Consider the following 16614-nt stretch of genomic DNA (forward strand, 5'->3'; position numbering starts at 1 on the left):
GCTGACGTATGTCTCCTCTGCTCATCCTGCAGTGCCCTGTCCAGAGTCCCACGCCAGCCCCCAGGGCACCCTGCCCTTTGAAAGTGGAGGGAGAGTTTAGTCTCGTCTGATCTGTAGGATGGCATCAAATCAAACACATTAAGTTATTTCATGTGAAATACTGTACATGTATTGTACACAGTGTATACATCTATTGTACATGGCACGTTGCATCATTCGTTATACATTACAAGAAACATTTTATTACACAGTTGATGTAATATACAAATGTTATACTGCACCTGCAGTTTAATTTAAGGGATGTTTTACTATATATAGTTTTTGCCTTACACTCCCCTCCTAAAAATTTAATGCCCATGTAAGCAAAGTTTAAAAAAATTTTTATTTAACAGTGCTTTTCAAACTAGTATGTATCAGAATCACCTGGAGGGCTTGTGCAAACAGATCCATGCCCTCCTCACCACAGAATTTCTGATCTGTGGGTGACCCATGACTTTGTCTTTCAAACAAGCCTCCCACGCCCACCCCCCCCCCCCCCAGCTATGTTGAGGCTCTTGTCCTTGTGCTGCATTCCACCCAGCAGTGCTTTAACAAAGGCTACTTCGGTGCTTACTAGTACAAAGCATTATTCTAAACACCTTGTAAATATCAATTCATAGCCCTCACACCACCCATTTTACAGATGAGGAAACAGGTGTGGAAAGGTCAAGTAACTTGCCCAAGGTCACTCAGCAGCTAGTGAAGTAGCTGAGGCAAGACCCATGCATACTTGGAACCTGCTGTGTGTCCCCACCTGTCTTTTCCTGGTCACTTTGGAGGGTGAGCAAGTGAGCTCTGGGCAACTGCTACTCTGACCTTGAGCTTGACATAACCACTGAAAACTACTCCCAGGATCCTGCTCGTCTATGTAGTGATCCCACGCAGTGGGATGTCAGCAACAGGAGGCAGGGGATGCAGTCTCTGCGTATATTACACCAGGGACTACAGAGGCCCACAGGGGCCAGACTCTAATTGAGAGACTCTAATATAAGAAAATATATTTTTCTGAAAGCTACTCATCTCTCAGCTTACTTCATTCCTCACTTTTGGTAGATAGATACACGGATATAAGAAATTGTTCCAAATAGTTCACTTTTATCTTGCCTCTACTCTAAGGAAAACAAAGAGTAAGTGTATAGGGTAGTTGATACTTGGTTTCCCTTTTGGGGAGTAGGAGGGAGTGGTGGAGAGTAGGGCGAACTGGCCTGTTCATAGAGAGTAACTGCTGCTCAATTCCAGCCAATTGTTGCCACAGACCAACTTCAAGAGAAGTTCAAATCCAGAGTTTTATGGGATATCTCTTGATTTTTAAATTTTGGTAACTAATTACAAGTACGTACATACACAAACACACACAGACACGTACTGTATATATGATCTTGGCTTTGTTGGGCTCAGAAGGAGCCAGTTGACAATCTCTAGGCTTCTCAGGGAGACCCATCAGCCCACTAGTTCCAACACTGCAACAGGCAGGGCATGCCAAATGTTGGCCCAGTCTTCTCTAGACCTTTCTGTTAAAAAAAAAAAAAAAAAGGTGGGTGGGTGGGGGGGACAAGAATCTTTTCCGGTTTGTCACAGTGAGTTCCAAATGGAAGCTTGCCTTTTGCATGAGTGTACCTCTTTGGGGCTGGGGGAACAGTCACTGCCTCGGGGTTCAGAACTCGCCTCCCTCCCTCTGCCCCTTCTCCCTCAGGATGTCCATGAGAAGCCCTGGCTCTGCCCAGCTGGCCCTGGATGACGTTGGCACCATGGTGAACTGTACTGTCAAGTCAGAGGGGAAGAAGGAGCCCTGCCACGAGGCCCCCCAGGGCTTGGCCACCGCAGCTGAACCCCAGCCCGGAGATCCAGCCCGGGCCCCACAGGATGGCGCTGACCCTCCAGCTCCAGCCCAGGTGCCCAGCACTCTCCTAGGGGTTCCTGGGTCAGTGTCCCCACCCCGCCTCTGTAGCTCCTATGCCTGTGCCCTTTCCCCTAGTGGGTGGAGCAGGCACCCACCAGCCTAGCTGGGCAGAGGGGCAGGCAGAAGCATTCTCCTCTGGGGCAAGACTTAGGTGGGTGGGTGGGTCAGGCTACCTGTCAGAGCGGGACATGAACTCACTTCTGCCCTCACTCACCTGATATGAACTGCTCACCTATGTGTGACCAGTCCTTACCCTTGAAGACTAGTTGAGAAATAGGACACACATGCTCACAGGCTGGCTTAAAGATAATCTAGTAGCTTTTTCATATGATTCGAGAAAAGCAGCCTTATTAACTGAACCAGAGTTAAATTGCTATTAAAGACAATACGGTTCCTCATCCTCAAAATGAAGGAGCTGAACTACATGAGTGGTGAAGATTCTTGCAGCTCTTAAAAATTCCATGATTCCATGCAAGAGATGTGAAAAGGGAATACCAAATCAAAAGCCAAATGAGTGAAAATGAGGAGAGTTTTAGGGCTCTGAGGAGGGATCCAGCCAGGAGGAGTATGTGAAAGGGGGCTAAGGGGTAGGGGTGGTGATCGAGGAAGACTTCCTGGATAAGTAGGGCTTTAAGCTGGGTCTTAAAGAATGGAGAGGACTCAGATGAGAAGAGGAGAGAGGGGACAATGTCTTAAAGAGGGTGGGGTGGGGGCCTTGAGAGTAACCTGCGGGGCTGGAGTGGTAGGTGCATACAAGGGAGTAATAAGTAATAGCTGGCTTTTGGCCTCTTAAGTCTGCAGTGGCAAACCTCATTCACGTGCATTATCTCCCTTGATCCCAGCAACAATCCTATGGCAGGGGACGTATTAGTATTTCCATTTTTGGAAGACCGAGGTCAGGTTCAGAGAAGTTCAGGGACTCATGTGGGCTCAAGCACCTTGTGAATCACTGAGCCCAGGTCTCTTGTCTTTAAACCTTTTGTTCTTTTCACCAAATCTATCAAGCCAAGTCAGAGCAAAGGTTGGGAAGGTGGGAAGGGAGGGCCCTACTGGAGGGTGGGGCTGGGTAGATTCTGGAGTTCCCCTAGGATACACATCCCCGGGGCGCTCAGCCCCCCACACTGCAGTCTGCCCCCATTCCCTTGGGGGGTGACAGTGATATTCAGTGTGTCTTACAGGACAGCAGCTCCCTGGAAAGCAATGGGTCTCCAGAACCCAAGAGACCAGGAGGCTCTGAGGCTGCTTCTGGAAGCCAGGAGAAGCTGGACTTCAACCGAAATTTAAAAGAAGGTAAGACGTCGTCTGCCCTAGTTAGGGACGGGGGCCTGGGTGGGGAGGTGTTAGGACAGTTACTCCTTAGCCCTTTGGTATCTTCCAGTCGTGCCGGCCATCGAGAAGCTGCTGTCCAGTGACTGGAAGGAGAGGTTTCTGGGAAGGAGCTGTGTGGAAACCAAAGATGTCAAAGGTGAGGGCCCATATGGGTGGGCAGGGGACAGATGTCTGAACCCCTTTCCCTTCTCCAGGCCTGGCCCTGCAGTCTAGGCCTGTAGGGCAATTTCTGGGGCTCTTGGTGCCCTCACGCCTGGCCTGTGCCACTCTGGCTCCTGCCTGGTCCTAGGGGTCTGCACCATCCCTCACCCGGGGGGGTCCAAGCACTAGGCTTATTCCCATGCAGCAGAGGCCTGGTGGGAATCAAATCCCCTGGGACCCTTGAGACCTTGGGGATGTCTTAGCCACTTCTCAGATCTCACTATAAAATGAGCCGAACATTCCCTTTCACTGCTGGAAATTAATTCCAGGCCACCAGGACCTCACTAAGTGAATTAAAGTGTTGCCTAGGTTCATCAGGGTGATAAGTTTCCCAGTGTGGTTAATCACACTCCCAGAGGAATGTTTAAACCAATGCAGATCCCCAGGTTCCACCCCTGCCTACTGAATGAGAACCCCAGAGGATGGGGGCCTGGGCATCTGTATTTTTCATAGGCTCCCCGAGTAATTCTGATGCACATGGTCTGCATCCTGGCACTTAGGAGTAACTGCTGCATCTGACATGAACTGGATTAGAGACAAGGAAGCACTGACATTGCTAGTTGAGGACCGTGTGCCAGATCCGGGACTAAGCTTTACATTCAATACCTTTAACCCTCCCAGCAACCCTGTGAAGTGTCGATCGTTGTGCTCATTTATATATTCAAAAACGAAAGTGCAGAGAAGTTGGTAGCTTGTCCAGCAGCTCCCAGGAGGGATGAATTAAAGGGGAATTTGAACCCAGATCTGTCTTGCTCCAAAGCCTAAGCGTGTCACCCTCCAGTGGGTTAGTTATCCACCCTGACCCAGTGGCACTGGGCACTTGAGGACATCCCAGAGGTGGGCCAGGGCTGAGATGCCCCACCGTCAGCATTTCCAGGGCCTGGAATCGGTGAGTGATGGTGGGGACCTTCAGGTGACAAGGTGAGGAGGCCCTTCCAGGGCAAGGACTGTATCTCAGTCATCTCTGTGGTCCAGCCCCTGACGGGGGCCTGGGGCAGAGCGATTGCTCAGTGTCGTACGGATGGACCGGTAACAGATGAACAAACAAAAGTTCTCAATGGTGGTTGCTTCACTGTGGAGCAGGGACCCAGGAGAGCCTGGCAGAGAAGGAGCTCCAGCTGCTGGTCATGATCCATCAGCTGTCCACCCTGCGGGACCAGCTCCTGACAGCCCACTCCGAGCAGAAGAACATGGCTGCTATGCTCTTTGAGAAGCAGCAGCAGCAGATGGAGCTGGCCCGGCAGCAGCAGGAGCAGGTAGGCCTGCTTGGTGTCTGGCTTTCTTTCCAGGGATGGGGGTCTGGTCCAGGGCCTAGAGCGGAGCATGGTGGGGGCAGGCGGGGAGGGGGCCGTGGGCAGGGGCTGGGCATTCCCACCTCTGGCGGTTCATCAGCCCTTGTGAGGGGACAGGGCGTGGAGCGGCGCTGCGGGGCTCTGAGTAAAAGCAGCTGGCGGCTTCCTGCCTAGCCTCCATCTTTGGTCTCTGAGGAAGGGGTGAGCTCTCCACAAAAGGAGAATAAATCCTGAGGGTTGGCTGTTCGGCTTCTTGCCCTGTCCAGCTGTCCTCCATGTCCTTGCGCTAGGCACGGGAGGGCAGGGTGTGGATGGGGCCGCAAAGGCTTGTGGGAGGTGGGATCCTGGGGCCTAAGGTGCGTGTTCCCATCACCTACTCTTTCCTTCTGCCAGATCGCCAAGCAGCAGCAACAGCTGATTCAGCAGCAGCATAAGATCAACCTCCTTCAGCAGCAGATCCAGGTAAAAAGAGGGGAGGGCTGGGTGCTGGGATCCAGGTAAAGAGGGGGGAGGGCTGGGTGCTGGGATCCAGGTAAAGATGGGGGAGGGCTGGGTGCTGGGATCCAGGTAGCCGGGGGGAGGGCTGGGCTCTGGGGGAGCAGGGGCTTGAGGGGTTGACACCAGTGTGGAGAGGTACTGGAGACAGGGAAAGGCAGGGAGTGTGGACTAAGCAGAACCACTCAGGCATGACCCTAAGGAGGGCGGCTCCTCCCCTGTTTTTGTCCCCTATTTCAAGGGCAGGGCCCAGAGTATCTTCCTCCCAGCTGGGACCTGAGGGCAGGAAGACAGAGGCCCACAAAGGGGACATAGGGTCAGATGGATCCTTTTGAAAACTGTCCCTGCCCCAGGCCTGTGTCTCTCATCCCCAGGTCCACCCTCTGTGTCCAGGGATGACCACAGCTGGGTAGCTGGTTGGGCCCCCCAGGGACTCACACAGGGTTTCTTTGCCCTCAGCAGATCAACATGCCTTACGTCATGATTCCAGCCTTCCCCCCAAGCCACCAACCTCTGCCTGTCACCCCCGACTCCCAGCTGGCTTTGCCCATTCAGCCCATTCCCTGCAAGCCAGGTGAGTGTGGGAGGGGAGGGTTGACCTGAGGTCAGGGAAGGAGCCCAGGAACCACTCTCATCCATTAATGTGCAGTGTGGCCTTTCTGGGCCTCACTTTGGGAACTGTCTAGTCAAAGAATAATCCCTTCTTTCTGAATTTCACTGGGAGAATGAAAACAAATAGCACACTGAAAACCATAAAGTGCTTTCCAGACATAAGAGGATGTTGCCTATCTAGGTCTAGCCCCCCAGTTCTGTGGGACATTTCCTGTACCAGAATATTAATGTTTTGAATGTTGACTGAGATTTATCCATCTCCCAAATTCATGCTGTTGCTCTGCCCTGACAGTGGCATTGCTGCCTTCTGCCCTGTCACTGAGGCTCAGTGACCACAGATAGAGCAGCAACAAGCGTCAGGTGCTGACTGGTTGTTGGGCAGCCACGAGGGTGATAAAATGTGGACTTTGAGCTCAAGGAATTTACGGTCTGGGGAGGGAGACAGAAGGATACCAGCAGCCGGGGAATCTGGGAAGGCTTCTTAAGGAGGTGGTGCTCGCTTGGGTGCTGGGGGAGTAGACTTGTGAGGGTGAAGCTGGGAGCTGAGGGTGGAGGGAAGGGGCCTGGATCCTGAGGCAGAAAGCCCAAGGGGGTGTTGGAGTTGAGGGGAGCACATGGCAGCTAGTGGGATATGCCTGGGGAGGGCAGTCGGGGCTGAGCACGGACTTTGGGATTTATTTTGTAGAATGTGGGATGCACGGGAACATTTCAGCAGAGGATGTGTTGTCACACTGGCTGTGGGTGGTGGGGAACAGAGGGGTACCAACTGGAGGTAAGACGGGGTAGGGGCTGCTGAGGGGATTCTAGAGATGGGGGATGACAGTCTGGACTAGGGCAGTGACCGTGGGATGGAGGCAGAGATGGAATTATTAGCCTACGATCATTGATTCCTTATGAGAGGTCCTGGGGACAGGGCAGAGATGCTGCCCATAATTGATCCAGGAGGGGAAAGGGTTTTAAGTCAACTCCCTTTGGTCAATGCTCCCTGTTCCATGTGAGAGAGAAGGCAGGGGAAATCTAGCTGGGTGGATTCCTACGGGTCCACCAGCAAGGGCTTTGGGCCGTGGGCACAGTTCATGGACCAGCACCACTGACTCCTGGGTGGGGGAAGGGAAAACACAAAGGACTGAGAAAGTCAGGCCCTACTTTGAAGGCAGTTTCTAATTTGGGGTGGAGGAGTGGGGAATGGGAATGGGGAGGGGTGAAGGGGGAGGACAGGTTGCACAAAACCATTGCACCTACAGGTGTCCATAGAGCCGAGCTGCAGGGGTGAGGAGGGCAGCGGCCTAGTTGTGGGGAGGGGGCCACACCCTTGCTGGACAAGGGGGCCTGGGGGCAGGAAATAAGTTGTGGAGGAAGACCTGGACTGGCTAGGCTGCCCCCTGCTTTGTTTGCTCCTGAATCCTAGTAAGCAGGAAGCCTGTGGCTGTCAGATGCGACACCACCCCCTCCCCCGCTCCCCCCCCCCCCCCCCCGCCGCCCCCGCCTCGGCTGAGTACGAGTAACACCTCTCCCAGGTCAAAAGCCTTAGGTGGTGCCCGGGTGCCTATAGCACAGGGTCCAAACTCCCGGGCTCAGCCTTCACAGGCCCCGAGCCCTGCTTGCCCATCGAGTGCCAGCCTCATTTCCCACCTCCCGCTTTCCCACCTGCCCACCTGCCACGCCTGCTCACGCCTCCCCTCCCCCCAGGAAGCCTGCTCCAGTCACCCCAGCTGAACAGAGTTCTCTGGTATGCCACCCATGCAGCCCGTATCACCGCCAGCCATGTGGTCAGTGGTTTGTCTACATGGCTTATCTCTCCACCTCAATTGTCAAGTCAGGGATGCTGGTCCTCCTTGAGGGAGAATGAAGCCAGCTAGGTAGCAGAGAGAGAGTGCATGTAGGGGGGAAAGGTCTAGAGGATGCGGCTGGGTTCAGAGTTCAGATCTCAGATCTCAGTGCTCCCATTCAGTAACTCTATGGGCACCCATGTAACTTCTCCCAGTCTTCATTATCCATACAATGGGATGATGTATTGAGCACCTATTATATGCTACATACTAGGGATTACGTTGAGATGATGCGCATGAGGCCGGCTGCTTTTGTACCCTGCACATAGTAGGTACAAAACACAAGGACCCGTAGAAAGAGTGGATGGTGTACCTGATCTCGTTTCACCATCGGGTGGGAACTCCGCGGTCAGTGGGTTGGGAAGGGCAGGAACAGGGTGAAGATGCTGATCGGTGTGCCGGGCAGTGGGGGACGAGGGCACAGGAGGTCCTCAGCAGTGCTTTGGGGCTGGGAGGGCAGTGGTTGGAAGCCAGCTGGGCCAGCTCCGAGCCTCTGCCCACTCTGTGCTGCCGGGACCTCGTCAAGCAGGGCGTCTGCTGTTCTGTGCTCATCCAGGACTTTTCTCCTTGCCGCCTTTTCCGTAGTGGAGTATCCGCTGCAGCTGCTGCACAGCCCCGCTGCCCCAGTGGTGAAGAGGCCTGGGGCCTTGTCTGCCCACCACGCCCTACAGGTACTGCCCCTGCCCACTGGCCGGGGGCTTCCGCCCTCACCTGTGGTGGCTGGCTGCCCGCCTAGGGGACCATGGGGTCCTTTGTCCTTGTTCTCCTGCTTCTGTCTTCCTTTCCTGTCTGCTTGTCTCCTCTGTCACCCTGTGTCCCCGCAGTCCCTCCATGGAGGTGTCCTTTGGTGTCTCTAACCCTCTGGGTCTCCCTCAGGAGCCCTCCCAACCCCTAAACCTCACGGCCAAGCCCAAGGCCCCCGAGCTGCCTAATGCCTCCAGCTCCCCGAGCCTGAAGATGAGCAACTGTGGACCCCGTCCTCCCAGCCGTGGGGCCCCCACACGGGACCTGCAGGCCAGCCCCCCCAGCATGCCTTTGGGTAAGCCGCCCCTACACCTTTCCCTTCAGCCCTCTTCTAGGAGAGAGCTAAGAGGGCAGGATATGACCCTGAGTGTGTCCCTTCCGCTCTGTGGGTTACAGTTTTTATAAAACAAGGGGTTAGACTTGCTCTCTTTGGCCCCTTTTAGTTCCAGCACTCAGTGTCCCGGAAGAAGATCCCCTTCCTGCTCTCCCCACTGTATCTGATTGGGCACCTGAATCAGGGATTCAGGCCATTCTCATTTCCAGTCTACTGTCACCAGGACTCCAGTGTAAATGGCGCCCCCTTGGGGATGTGCAGTGCAACAGAGGGGAAGAGGGAGCACCACCCCAGGGTGACAAGACATGAACTGGGTGTACCTCCCTCAATAGCCCCTCCTTTCCCTTCCTTTCCTTCCCCTGTCCCATAGGCTTCCTTGGTGAAGGGGATGCTGTCACCAAAGCCATCCAGGATGCCAGACAGCTGCTGCACGGTCACAGTGGAGCCTTAGAAAGTCCCCCCAACACCTCCTTCCGTAAGGTATGGGCTCCCACTACCCTGCACCTGGGTGGGCAGGGGTGGAAGACACAGTGTCTGAGGCTACCAAAGGGAAGAGCGGGGGAGGGGAGCGGGGTGCTGCAGAGGGGGCTGATGTACACGTTGCCCTGTCTACCCAGGACCTCATTAGCCTGGACACATCCCCAGCCAAGGAGCGGCTGGAGGAGAGCTGTGTGCACCCACTGGAAGAAGCCATGCTGGGCTGTGACGTGGACGGTGAGGGCTCGGGGTACTGGGCTGATGGGCAGGAGGCCCACCTCTGCTTCCCACCAGGGCCAGGGTGGGTCAGGTTGTGTCTGTCTCCAATCGCTTCTCTCCCTTAGTCTGTCTGTGGAGTCCCCTTACGTATCTGTCCCTTGTCTGTCTCTGGGCCCCTGCTGGTCTTACTCCTGGCCATCCCTGGCCCTGTGGGAGCCTCCCGGCGCCCTCTGGTGGTCAAGTAGGGGATGTTTTTTTCTGCCAGCCCTGGAGGACTCTTCCTTACCCCACACTGGCTGCCCTGCCTGGCTGACTCCTCCCCTGCTTCCCAGGCTCCCGCCACTTCCCTGAGTCCCGGAACAGCAGCCACATCAAAAGGCCCATGAATGCCTTCATGGTGTGGGCCAAGGATGAGAGGAGGAAGATCCTCCAGGCCTTCCCAGACATGCACAATTCCAGCATCAGCAAGATCCTTGGTAAGGGCCAGTGGGCGGGGGGGGGGGAGGGGGGGCGGGTCTCGGGGGGCTCTAGGGGCTCCAGGAGCCATAGTCAGCAGGATCTAGTTGCAGGAGTCAGCTGGGTCTAACTGGGGCTTTCTGGGTGATGGTCCACGCCGTGGTGAACTCCAGTGGAATCTGATGGCGCGTGGGAGGCAGGCAGGATGTGGGACAGCTGGGTCCTGGAGTCCGGTACCATTGTAGGGCTCTTCTGATAGCACCTGCACCGAAGAACTCAGGTGGAAGAGAGTGTGTGTGTACGTTCTTTAGCTCCCCGACCCCATCTCTCCCTAACTTGTTCCCCTGTTTGCCCAGACCCTTGGAGCTGGCTCTGGCAGGAGACAGGAGAGACTGGTATTCTTGGGCTCTCAGTAGAAAGGTCTTTGAAATTATATGTCCTCTTTGGAGGCCAAGGAGAAATGTGGGGCAGGGCCGCTGGAGCTAGAAGAGGGCAATTGTTCTCAAACCTCAGCTCCTCCAGTTCAGGTCTCTTGTCAACTGAGACACCAGGTATTTTGTCCTCAGCAGGGAGCCTCTGGGGATTGTTGGGGGCCTGGGTGGCTACTCTTTTGTTTATGCAAAACATGCAGACCAGAGGCCTCCCAGAGTCGCTGTGGAGTTTGGTATGTGGGTGGGTGCTGTGTCTTAAGGTAGCAGTTGGATATCCTTATACATGCCAACCTCATTCATTCGCTCAGTATCTATGGAGCACCCACACTGGGCCAGGCCCTTGCTGTGTATAGGTGCTTGCGCATATATCTGGGGACCAAAACCTTCTCGGGGCCTCCAGGATCTGCAGGGGGCTGGGGGTGTCAGCAGAGCCCAGCTGACTGCCTGCCCCTGGGGGCTGGGCCAGGCTCCCGCTGGAAGTCCATGACCAACCAGGAGAAGCAGCCTTACTACGAGGAGCAGGCAAGGCTGAGCCGGCAGCACCTGGAGAAGTACCCTGACTACAAGTACAAGCCACGGCCCAAGCGCACCTGCATCGTGGAGGGCAAGCGGCTGCGGGTGGGCGAGTACAAGGCTCTGATGAGGACCCGGCGCCAGGATGCCCGCCAGAGCTACACGACCCCGTGAGCAGGCCTCCCCAGCGCCTGAGACTCTGTGTGTGTGTGTGTGTGTGCACACAGCTCTTGTGAATGGCTGGGGTTAGCGTGTGGCCTTAGTGGGATTCCAGGGGAGCTGTGTGTGTGCACGCATGTGTGTGCATACGTTTGTGTGGGCATTATGTGTGTGTGACTGTAGTGGTGACTGTGACCATGGTGAGTCCCTGGTGGATCAGGATATAGATTTGTGACTGACAGGGGACTAGTGGGTATCTGGAGAAATGTATCCGTGGGTCCCCTTGACAAACTCAATAAAAATTCAGGGGTACTAAAAATCAAGGTACTAATAATCATACGGAGGATTCCGGAGTTGACCAAAACAAGCATCCTAGTGGGTTTCTTTAAATCGGAAGCTCCCTGGGGCATATGAAATATACAGTTTCCCAAAACTGGATTTACACACGATCCTCTGGGAATGTCTGGACCCGTGGCCCTGGGGCTGTATGTGTGTGTTTGGGTTTGTAGCTGACAGTGAATTTGCCATCAGAAAGCAGCCAGGGAGCCGGGTGTATGTGTCTTGGAGCCAAAAGGGTGGGAGCTCGGAGGGCACGCCCTGCGGAGGACCGGAGGAGAGCAGGGTCGGGGTTGAAGTGCGGGTGCATCTATAACCATGCCTTTCTTCTGTCCCGCAGCCCGCAGGCCAGCCAGGTGCAGATGAGCCCCTCAGATGTCCTGTACCCTCGGGTGGCAGGCGTGCCCCTGGCACAGCCCCTGGTGGAGCACTATGTGCCCCGCAGCCTGGACCCAAACATGCCTGTCATCGTCAACACCTGCAGCCTCAGGGAGGAGGGCGAGGGCACAGAGGACAGGCACTCGGTGGCTGATGGCGAGATGTACCGGTACAGCGAGGATGAGGACTCAGAGGCCGAGGAGAAGAGCGACGGGGAGCTGGTGGTACTCACAGACTGATCCCGGCTACGTGGGCCTGGCCCTCCTCCATGGGGAAGACCGGGCCCCACGCCAGCAGGCACAGCAACCCCACCCGGACTGCGTTGGTACTTGGACTTGCGCATGCCTGGGAGATGGGCACAGCTGTGCATTTGTAGATACATTCATGATGGGAGATGCCCCCTCCCCACCACACCTGTGGGCACACCTGAGGATCTGATGGCCCGAGTGGGTCCTGCATGGCGGTGATGGGCTGGGCTGGCTGAGCTCCGTGGTGGCCCTTGGGGCTCGTGGCCAGGGGACACTGTATGACCCTCCCCTCCTGCAGGTCTGCCCACCCCAGGGGTATGGCAGCTACAGACCTGTTCTCCTGGGGCCACATGCTTTGTTTCCATTCTTGTCCTGGCTGGACCAGCCACCATGGGACCAACACGCACCGCCCCACCACAGTACCCCAGATCGCTCCTCTACCACGAGGATCGCTTTGTACTTTGTGCAAAGAGGTCTGGCTCTCCTCCATGTCTCTATCTTCTGCCAAGCCTTTCGTGCCTCTGGCTGGTGTGTGTGTGTGTGTATGTGTGTGTGTATGTGTACCCATGTGCGCAAGTGCACATGTTTTCATCTGTTCTTTCATTGCACAAGGTATTTATTGAGTGCCAGGCACTGTCGCTGACTTCCTGTGGGTGTGTCTCTTGATGCCATTCTTGCTTCTCCGGGGGGCTCTTTCTGTGCTTCTCTTTGTCCCCAAATTGCTACCTCTTTGTCAGTCTGGGTGTCTCAGGTTCTGTGTGTCCTTGGTGCATTTCTCTGTCCTTGTTTCTCTGCAGGGCCTTTTTTTGTGTCTCTCCCTTTCTCCGTGTCTGCCCTTGCCCCTTTAACGCCTGCTGGGTGTCTGTAAGCCCCTGGTCTGCCCTGGGCTCCCCAGCTATCCTGACCTCCCCTGCCTGCCCCTTCACTCCCTCCCTGACTCTGCATGTCAGTTCCCATGGAGCCATTTTTAGCTCCCAGCAGCATGGGAATGTGCTCAGCTTCCAAGGGGCTCTGTCATGGTGCCCCAGCCCCTGGTCCCAACCTGAGTGCCAGGAGTGGGGGCAGGAGGACTGATGGTGCCCCCTTCTGTAAGTGACAGAAGCCCTGGAGAGGGGGCTCTTGTGCAGCTGGTCTCCACTCCTCTGTCCTGAGCAGGGGATGGGAGCTCCCCACCCCCACCCTGTCCTTGGAAGGCTTCATCCTCTCCCACCCAGCTCTGCCCCTACACCTGCCCGCTCCCCTCCCCTCCCCCACTCTACACCCCCCCTCCCCTCCCCCACTCTACACCCCTAACTTGCCTCAGCTCCTGATCCCTTTCACAAGGTCTTTCCCTAGGAAAATCAAATCCCGTTGGCACCTGACTCCAAAGATCCAGAACAGCCCTGGGGCAAGGTGGGAAGGGAACCCCAAATCCTACAGGGACAGATGTGGAGTCTGTGTCCGTTCCCCCATCTTCTCCCCTTCTACTTCCCCGAACCAACTTCTCTCCAGGCTGTTTCTTTTTTTTATGACTGTAAACATAGATAGTGCTTTATTTTGTTAATAATAAGATAATGATTAGTAACTTAACCAGCACATTTCTCCTATTTACACTTGGGGGAATTTTGTTTTCTGTTGACATAATAAAGACAGACCATTTCAGAATCTGGTCTTTGCTGGGACGGGATGGGGTGGTGAGGCTGGCCCAAGTCCAGAATTCCTAAATGTGCCACCAGCCCGGGCACCACTGCCCCCGGTGGCAGCTCCATGGAACTTCAGGCATGGAGCCAGGGAGGAAACATCCTAGGCAAGGGAGCCCCAGGCCAGATGCCACCCCCAGAGCCCACACTCGAGTAAGACCCCGCCCCTGCTTCAAGGAGGTGAGCAGACCTCACCACAAAGTGCCCACCCAGGTCCTAAGAAAGAAGGCAGTGGTTAAGAGCACTGTAATAAGAGTCAGGAAGCTCAGGTTCTCCCCAGAACTAGCCACATGGCCTTGTGTGTGTGTGTGTGTGTGTGTGTGTGTTGGGCGGGTGTGTGTGTGTCAAGTCTCCCCTTTGGGCCTCATTTTCCTCATCTGAAGACAAGGAGTTTATGCCTTAGCCATGGCTCTTCTTTTGGAGAAGGAGCCCTTTGAAAATCTAATGAAAGCTGTGGACCCTCATTCCAGAAAAGGGCTCACATGGACACCACGAGCCCATTTATAAGCCCCCCAGGATACTGATTAATGAAGCAGGGTCTCTATGTACTTCAGGGCTCTGTGACCTTACGCTTTGAAATGAGATCTCAAAGACCTACGTGTCACACTAAGAGAAATAACCATCCCATAGACCTAAAAGAGCTGGGTGACTGAAACTCAAAATGCAACAAGAGTTGATAAAAAGACCAACTCTTGTAGCTGAAAAATGAACCCCATTAATATGGAGTGGGGGCAACAAAGCTGAACAGTACCGTGTCAAAGAGTTGGGCTTGGGTTGGATTAACAGAAGCATGTGTTAACAAGCAAGGTGATGGGCCAGTGTACGCCACACAGTCCTGGTCTCAGGTGCATCATGCCAGCCCCAGGCCCCTGAAAAGAAAAGGCCATTCTCACACTGGAGGGGCCCAGAGGCAGGCATCCTGTACAGAGGACTGGAGGGAGCCTAGTGGATGGACACGTCCTTCAAGGAATGGTTGAGAGGGCCAGGGATGTTTAGTCCAGAAAAAAGGAGACTAGGGTAGGGCAGAAAGGACAAGATGGCTTTCTTCAAAGCTGTCAGCTGGGCAGCACATAGATATTTGATGTAGCTCATGAGGGAGCACTAGGACTTGGCCTTTTGATGGAAGTCGCGAGGGTCAACATTTTTGACTTAACATAAAAAACTTTTTGACAAAGATGGTCAAAAGTGGTAGTGAGCTTCCCAACACAGAGGCTCTTGAATGCTGGAAAATGGATTTCTAAATTGGAGAGGGTGGTGGTGAGAGAAGGTAGGTATGGTTGATTCCCGCGCCACAAACTTGGGAGTAAAGACACCCCAAGAATTAGGGTCCCGATCTTTTGATCTAGGGAGGATCCTGGCTGCTAGCCTTTGCTGGTTTCTCCCAGCCCAGCCTCCCAGAGCTTTGAGTTTCCTTTTCTTTGCCCTCCCCACCCCAGGTCACCGGCAGGGCAGTGGCAAGCAGCAGAGCCCAGCCTCTTGGGCCCCTTGCGGAAAAGATGAAGGTGCTCTTTGCGAAGAGGAGCTTGGCTGACTGTGGCGCCTGCCCCCTAGTGGTCACAGGGGAGAGTTGCTCATTTCAACTTCCCTGTCCATCTCCGCAACCCTCCAGTCCCCACCACCACCCCTCACTATGTTCCAAACCAAATCTGGGCAGTCTGGTCAGGACACTCCTGGCCAGGCTCGCCCTCACCCCCTGCCAGTCCTGAGTTCCTCTCACTTCCCTATTCCCAGGTCCTCTGTGGCCTCAGGAGAGCCTGAGGCCACTACTGCCCACCTCCTACTCCCTCCAGCAACCCTTGTCCTGTCCTCATTCCAGCTGCTGAGAGAGAGTCACGTGCCCTGCATCCTCCTGGGGTGGGAAAAGCTCTGCCCGGGAACCTGTGGTTGGTGCCCTGGAGCCCCACCCCCCTGGCCCCCGGAGAGGCAGGATGGGGTCAGATGGGTTAAAAGGCCAGGAACAGAGCGTCCTGGACATTACCATTACTGGGAAGGGTGGGGCACGAGCTTGTTCTCTGCCCTCTCTGTGCCTCTCCGGAGGTTAGGGGTGAGAGCCCAGCAGAGATGAAGAGTCCAGGAGTGCTTTGCCTGGAGAGCCTGCTAAGTGTCAAGAAGTGGCCTGAGGGAGTGGAGTCAAGGCCACCCTTGAGTCTCCAAGGCCTGGTGCCGAGCCCGGTGGGCAGGGGGGCGGGGTGGCAGTGAAAGGCGAGACGGTGGGCCTCCAGGCTTTGTGCGGGAGGGGTGTGCCTAAACTCCCCTGCCCCCACCTGCCCATTCCCCTGGAGAATTGGAGGAATGAGGATACTTTCTTAAAGGCGGTAGTGGGATGGTGCCTGCAGGTTAATTCCTTTGGTGCTGGTGGTGGCCGGGCTATAGGGGCACAAGATGATACCTGGGGGGCCCTGCTCACCGCTGTACCACCATCTCAGTGCTGTGACATCAAGGCCCCAGGAGGCTGGAAACGAAGCTGCCTTCACAGTGGTTTTCTGCCCTCAGCTCCAGAGGTGGATCTGAGAGGAACAAGGAGCGTGGGCACTGCCATACAGTCCTCAGGAAGGTGGTGCGCATGACCACCCGACCCCACAGATGACCTTCAGAGGCCCTACCTGCCCAGCCCTGGCACCCTCCCTATGCCGGGGAAGATCTTTCAGCCGTGTCCTCCACTAGCGCCCTTCCTAGATGCGATACTGCTACTCGTCAGGGGCCTGGCCACCCTGGATCACCATGACCTTGAACAAGGCCCCAGCTGCCAGTGCCGGCTCAGCTCCAGCGGCTGCCATGGCACGCTGGTACTTTTGTAGGCAAAAGCCAAACAGGCAGGGTCCACCTGGAAGGCACCTGCTGCTGCTGCGGTTGCTACCAATAAGGGAACCAGGCGCCTTCTGGGGGCCCTGGGAGTGCAGCCTGGGAAGCTGGGAGGGTGCCCCACTCACCTTGGAGCTTCCG

At 55.4% G+C, this 16614-nt stretch overlaps 1 protein-coding gene across 5 annotated transcripts in view; it reads left to right on the top strand.

Annotated features, from left to right (window-relative positions):
- Positions 1 to 13636, top strand: part of SOX13 (SRY-box transcription factor 13) — a 30750-nt gene extending 17114 nt beyond the window's left edge. The window contains exons 2-14 of one of the 5 annotated variants that reach the window (XM_073802002.1): positions 1733 to 1960; positions 3123 to 3229; positions 3318 to 3404; positions 4553 to 4725; positions 5155 to 5223; positions 5716 to 5830; positions 8283 to 8368; positions 8574 to 8736; positions 9146 to 9255; positions 9393 to 9489; positions 9804 to 9947; positions 10759 to 11041; positions 11707 to 13636. In XM_073802002.1, the coding sequence (XP_073658103.1) occupies positions 1733 to 1960; positions 3123 to 3229; positions 3318 to 3404; positions 4553 to 4725; positions 5155 to 5223; positions 5716 to 5830; positions 8283 to 8368; positions 8574 to 8736; positions 9146 to 9255; positions 9393 to 9489; positions 9804 to 9947; positions 10759 to 11041; positions 11707 to 11983 (1939 nt within the window). In that variant the 3' untranslated portion in view covers positions 11984 to 13636. Of the gene's footprint in view, positions 1 to 1732; positions 1961 to 3117; positions 3230 to 3317; positions 3405 to 4552; positions 4726 to 5154; positions 5224 to 5715; positions 5831 to 8282; positions 8369 to 8573; positions 8737 to 9145; positions 9256 to 9392; positions 9490 to 9736; positions 9948 to 10758; positions 11042 to 11706 lie in introns of those variants that run through there. The other 4 variants (XM_073802005.1, XM_073802008.1, XM_073802013.1 and 1 more) reach the window with 4 other exon arrangements.
- The last annotated feature ends 2978 nt before the right edge of the window (positions 13637 to 16614 follow it).

Source organism: Tursiops truncatus, chromosome 1, assembly GCF_011762595.2.
Source record: "Tursiops truncatus isolate mTurTru1 chromosome 1, mTurTru1.mat.Y, whole genome shotgun sequence".
Lineage (NCBI taxonomy): Eukaryota > Metazoa > Chordata > Mammalia > Artiodactyla > Delphinidae > Tursiops > Tursiops truncatus.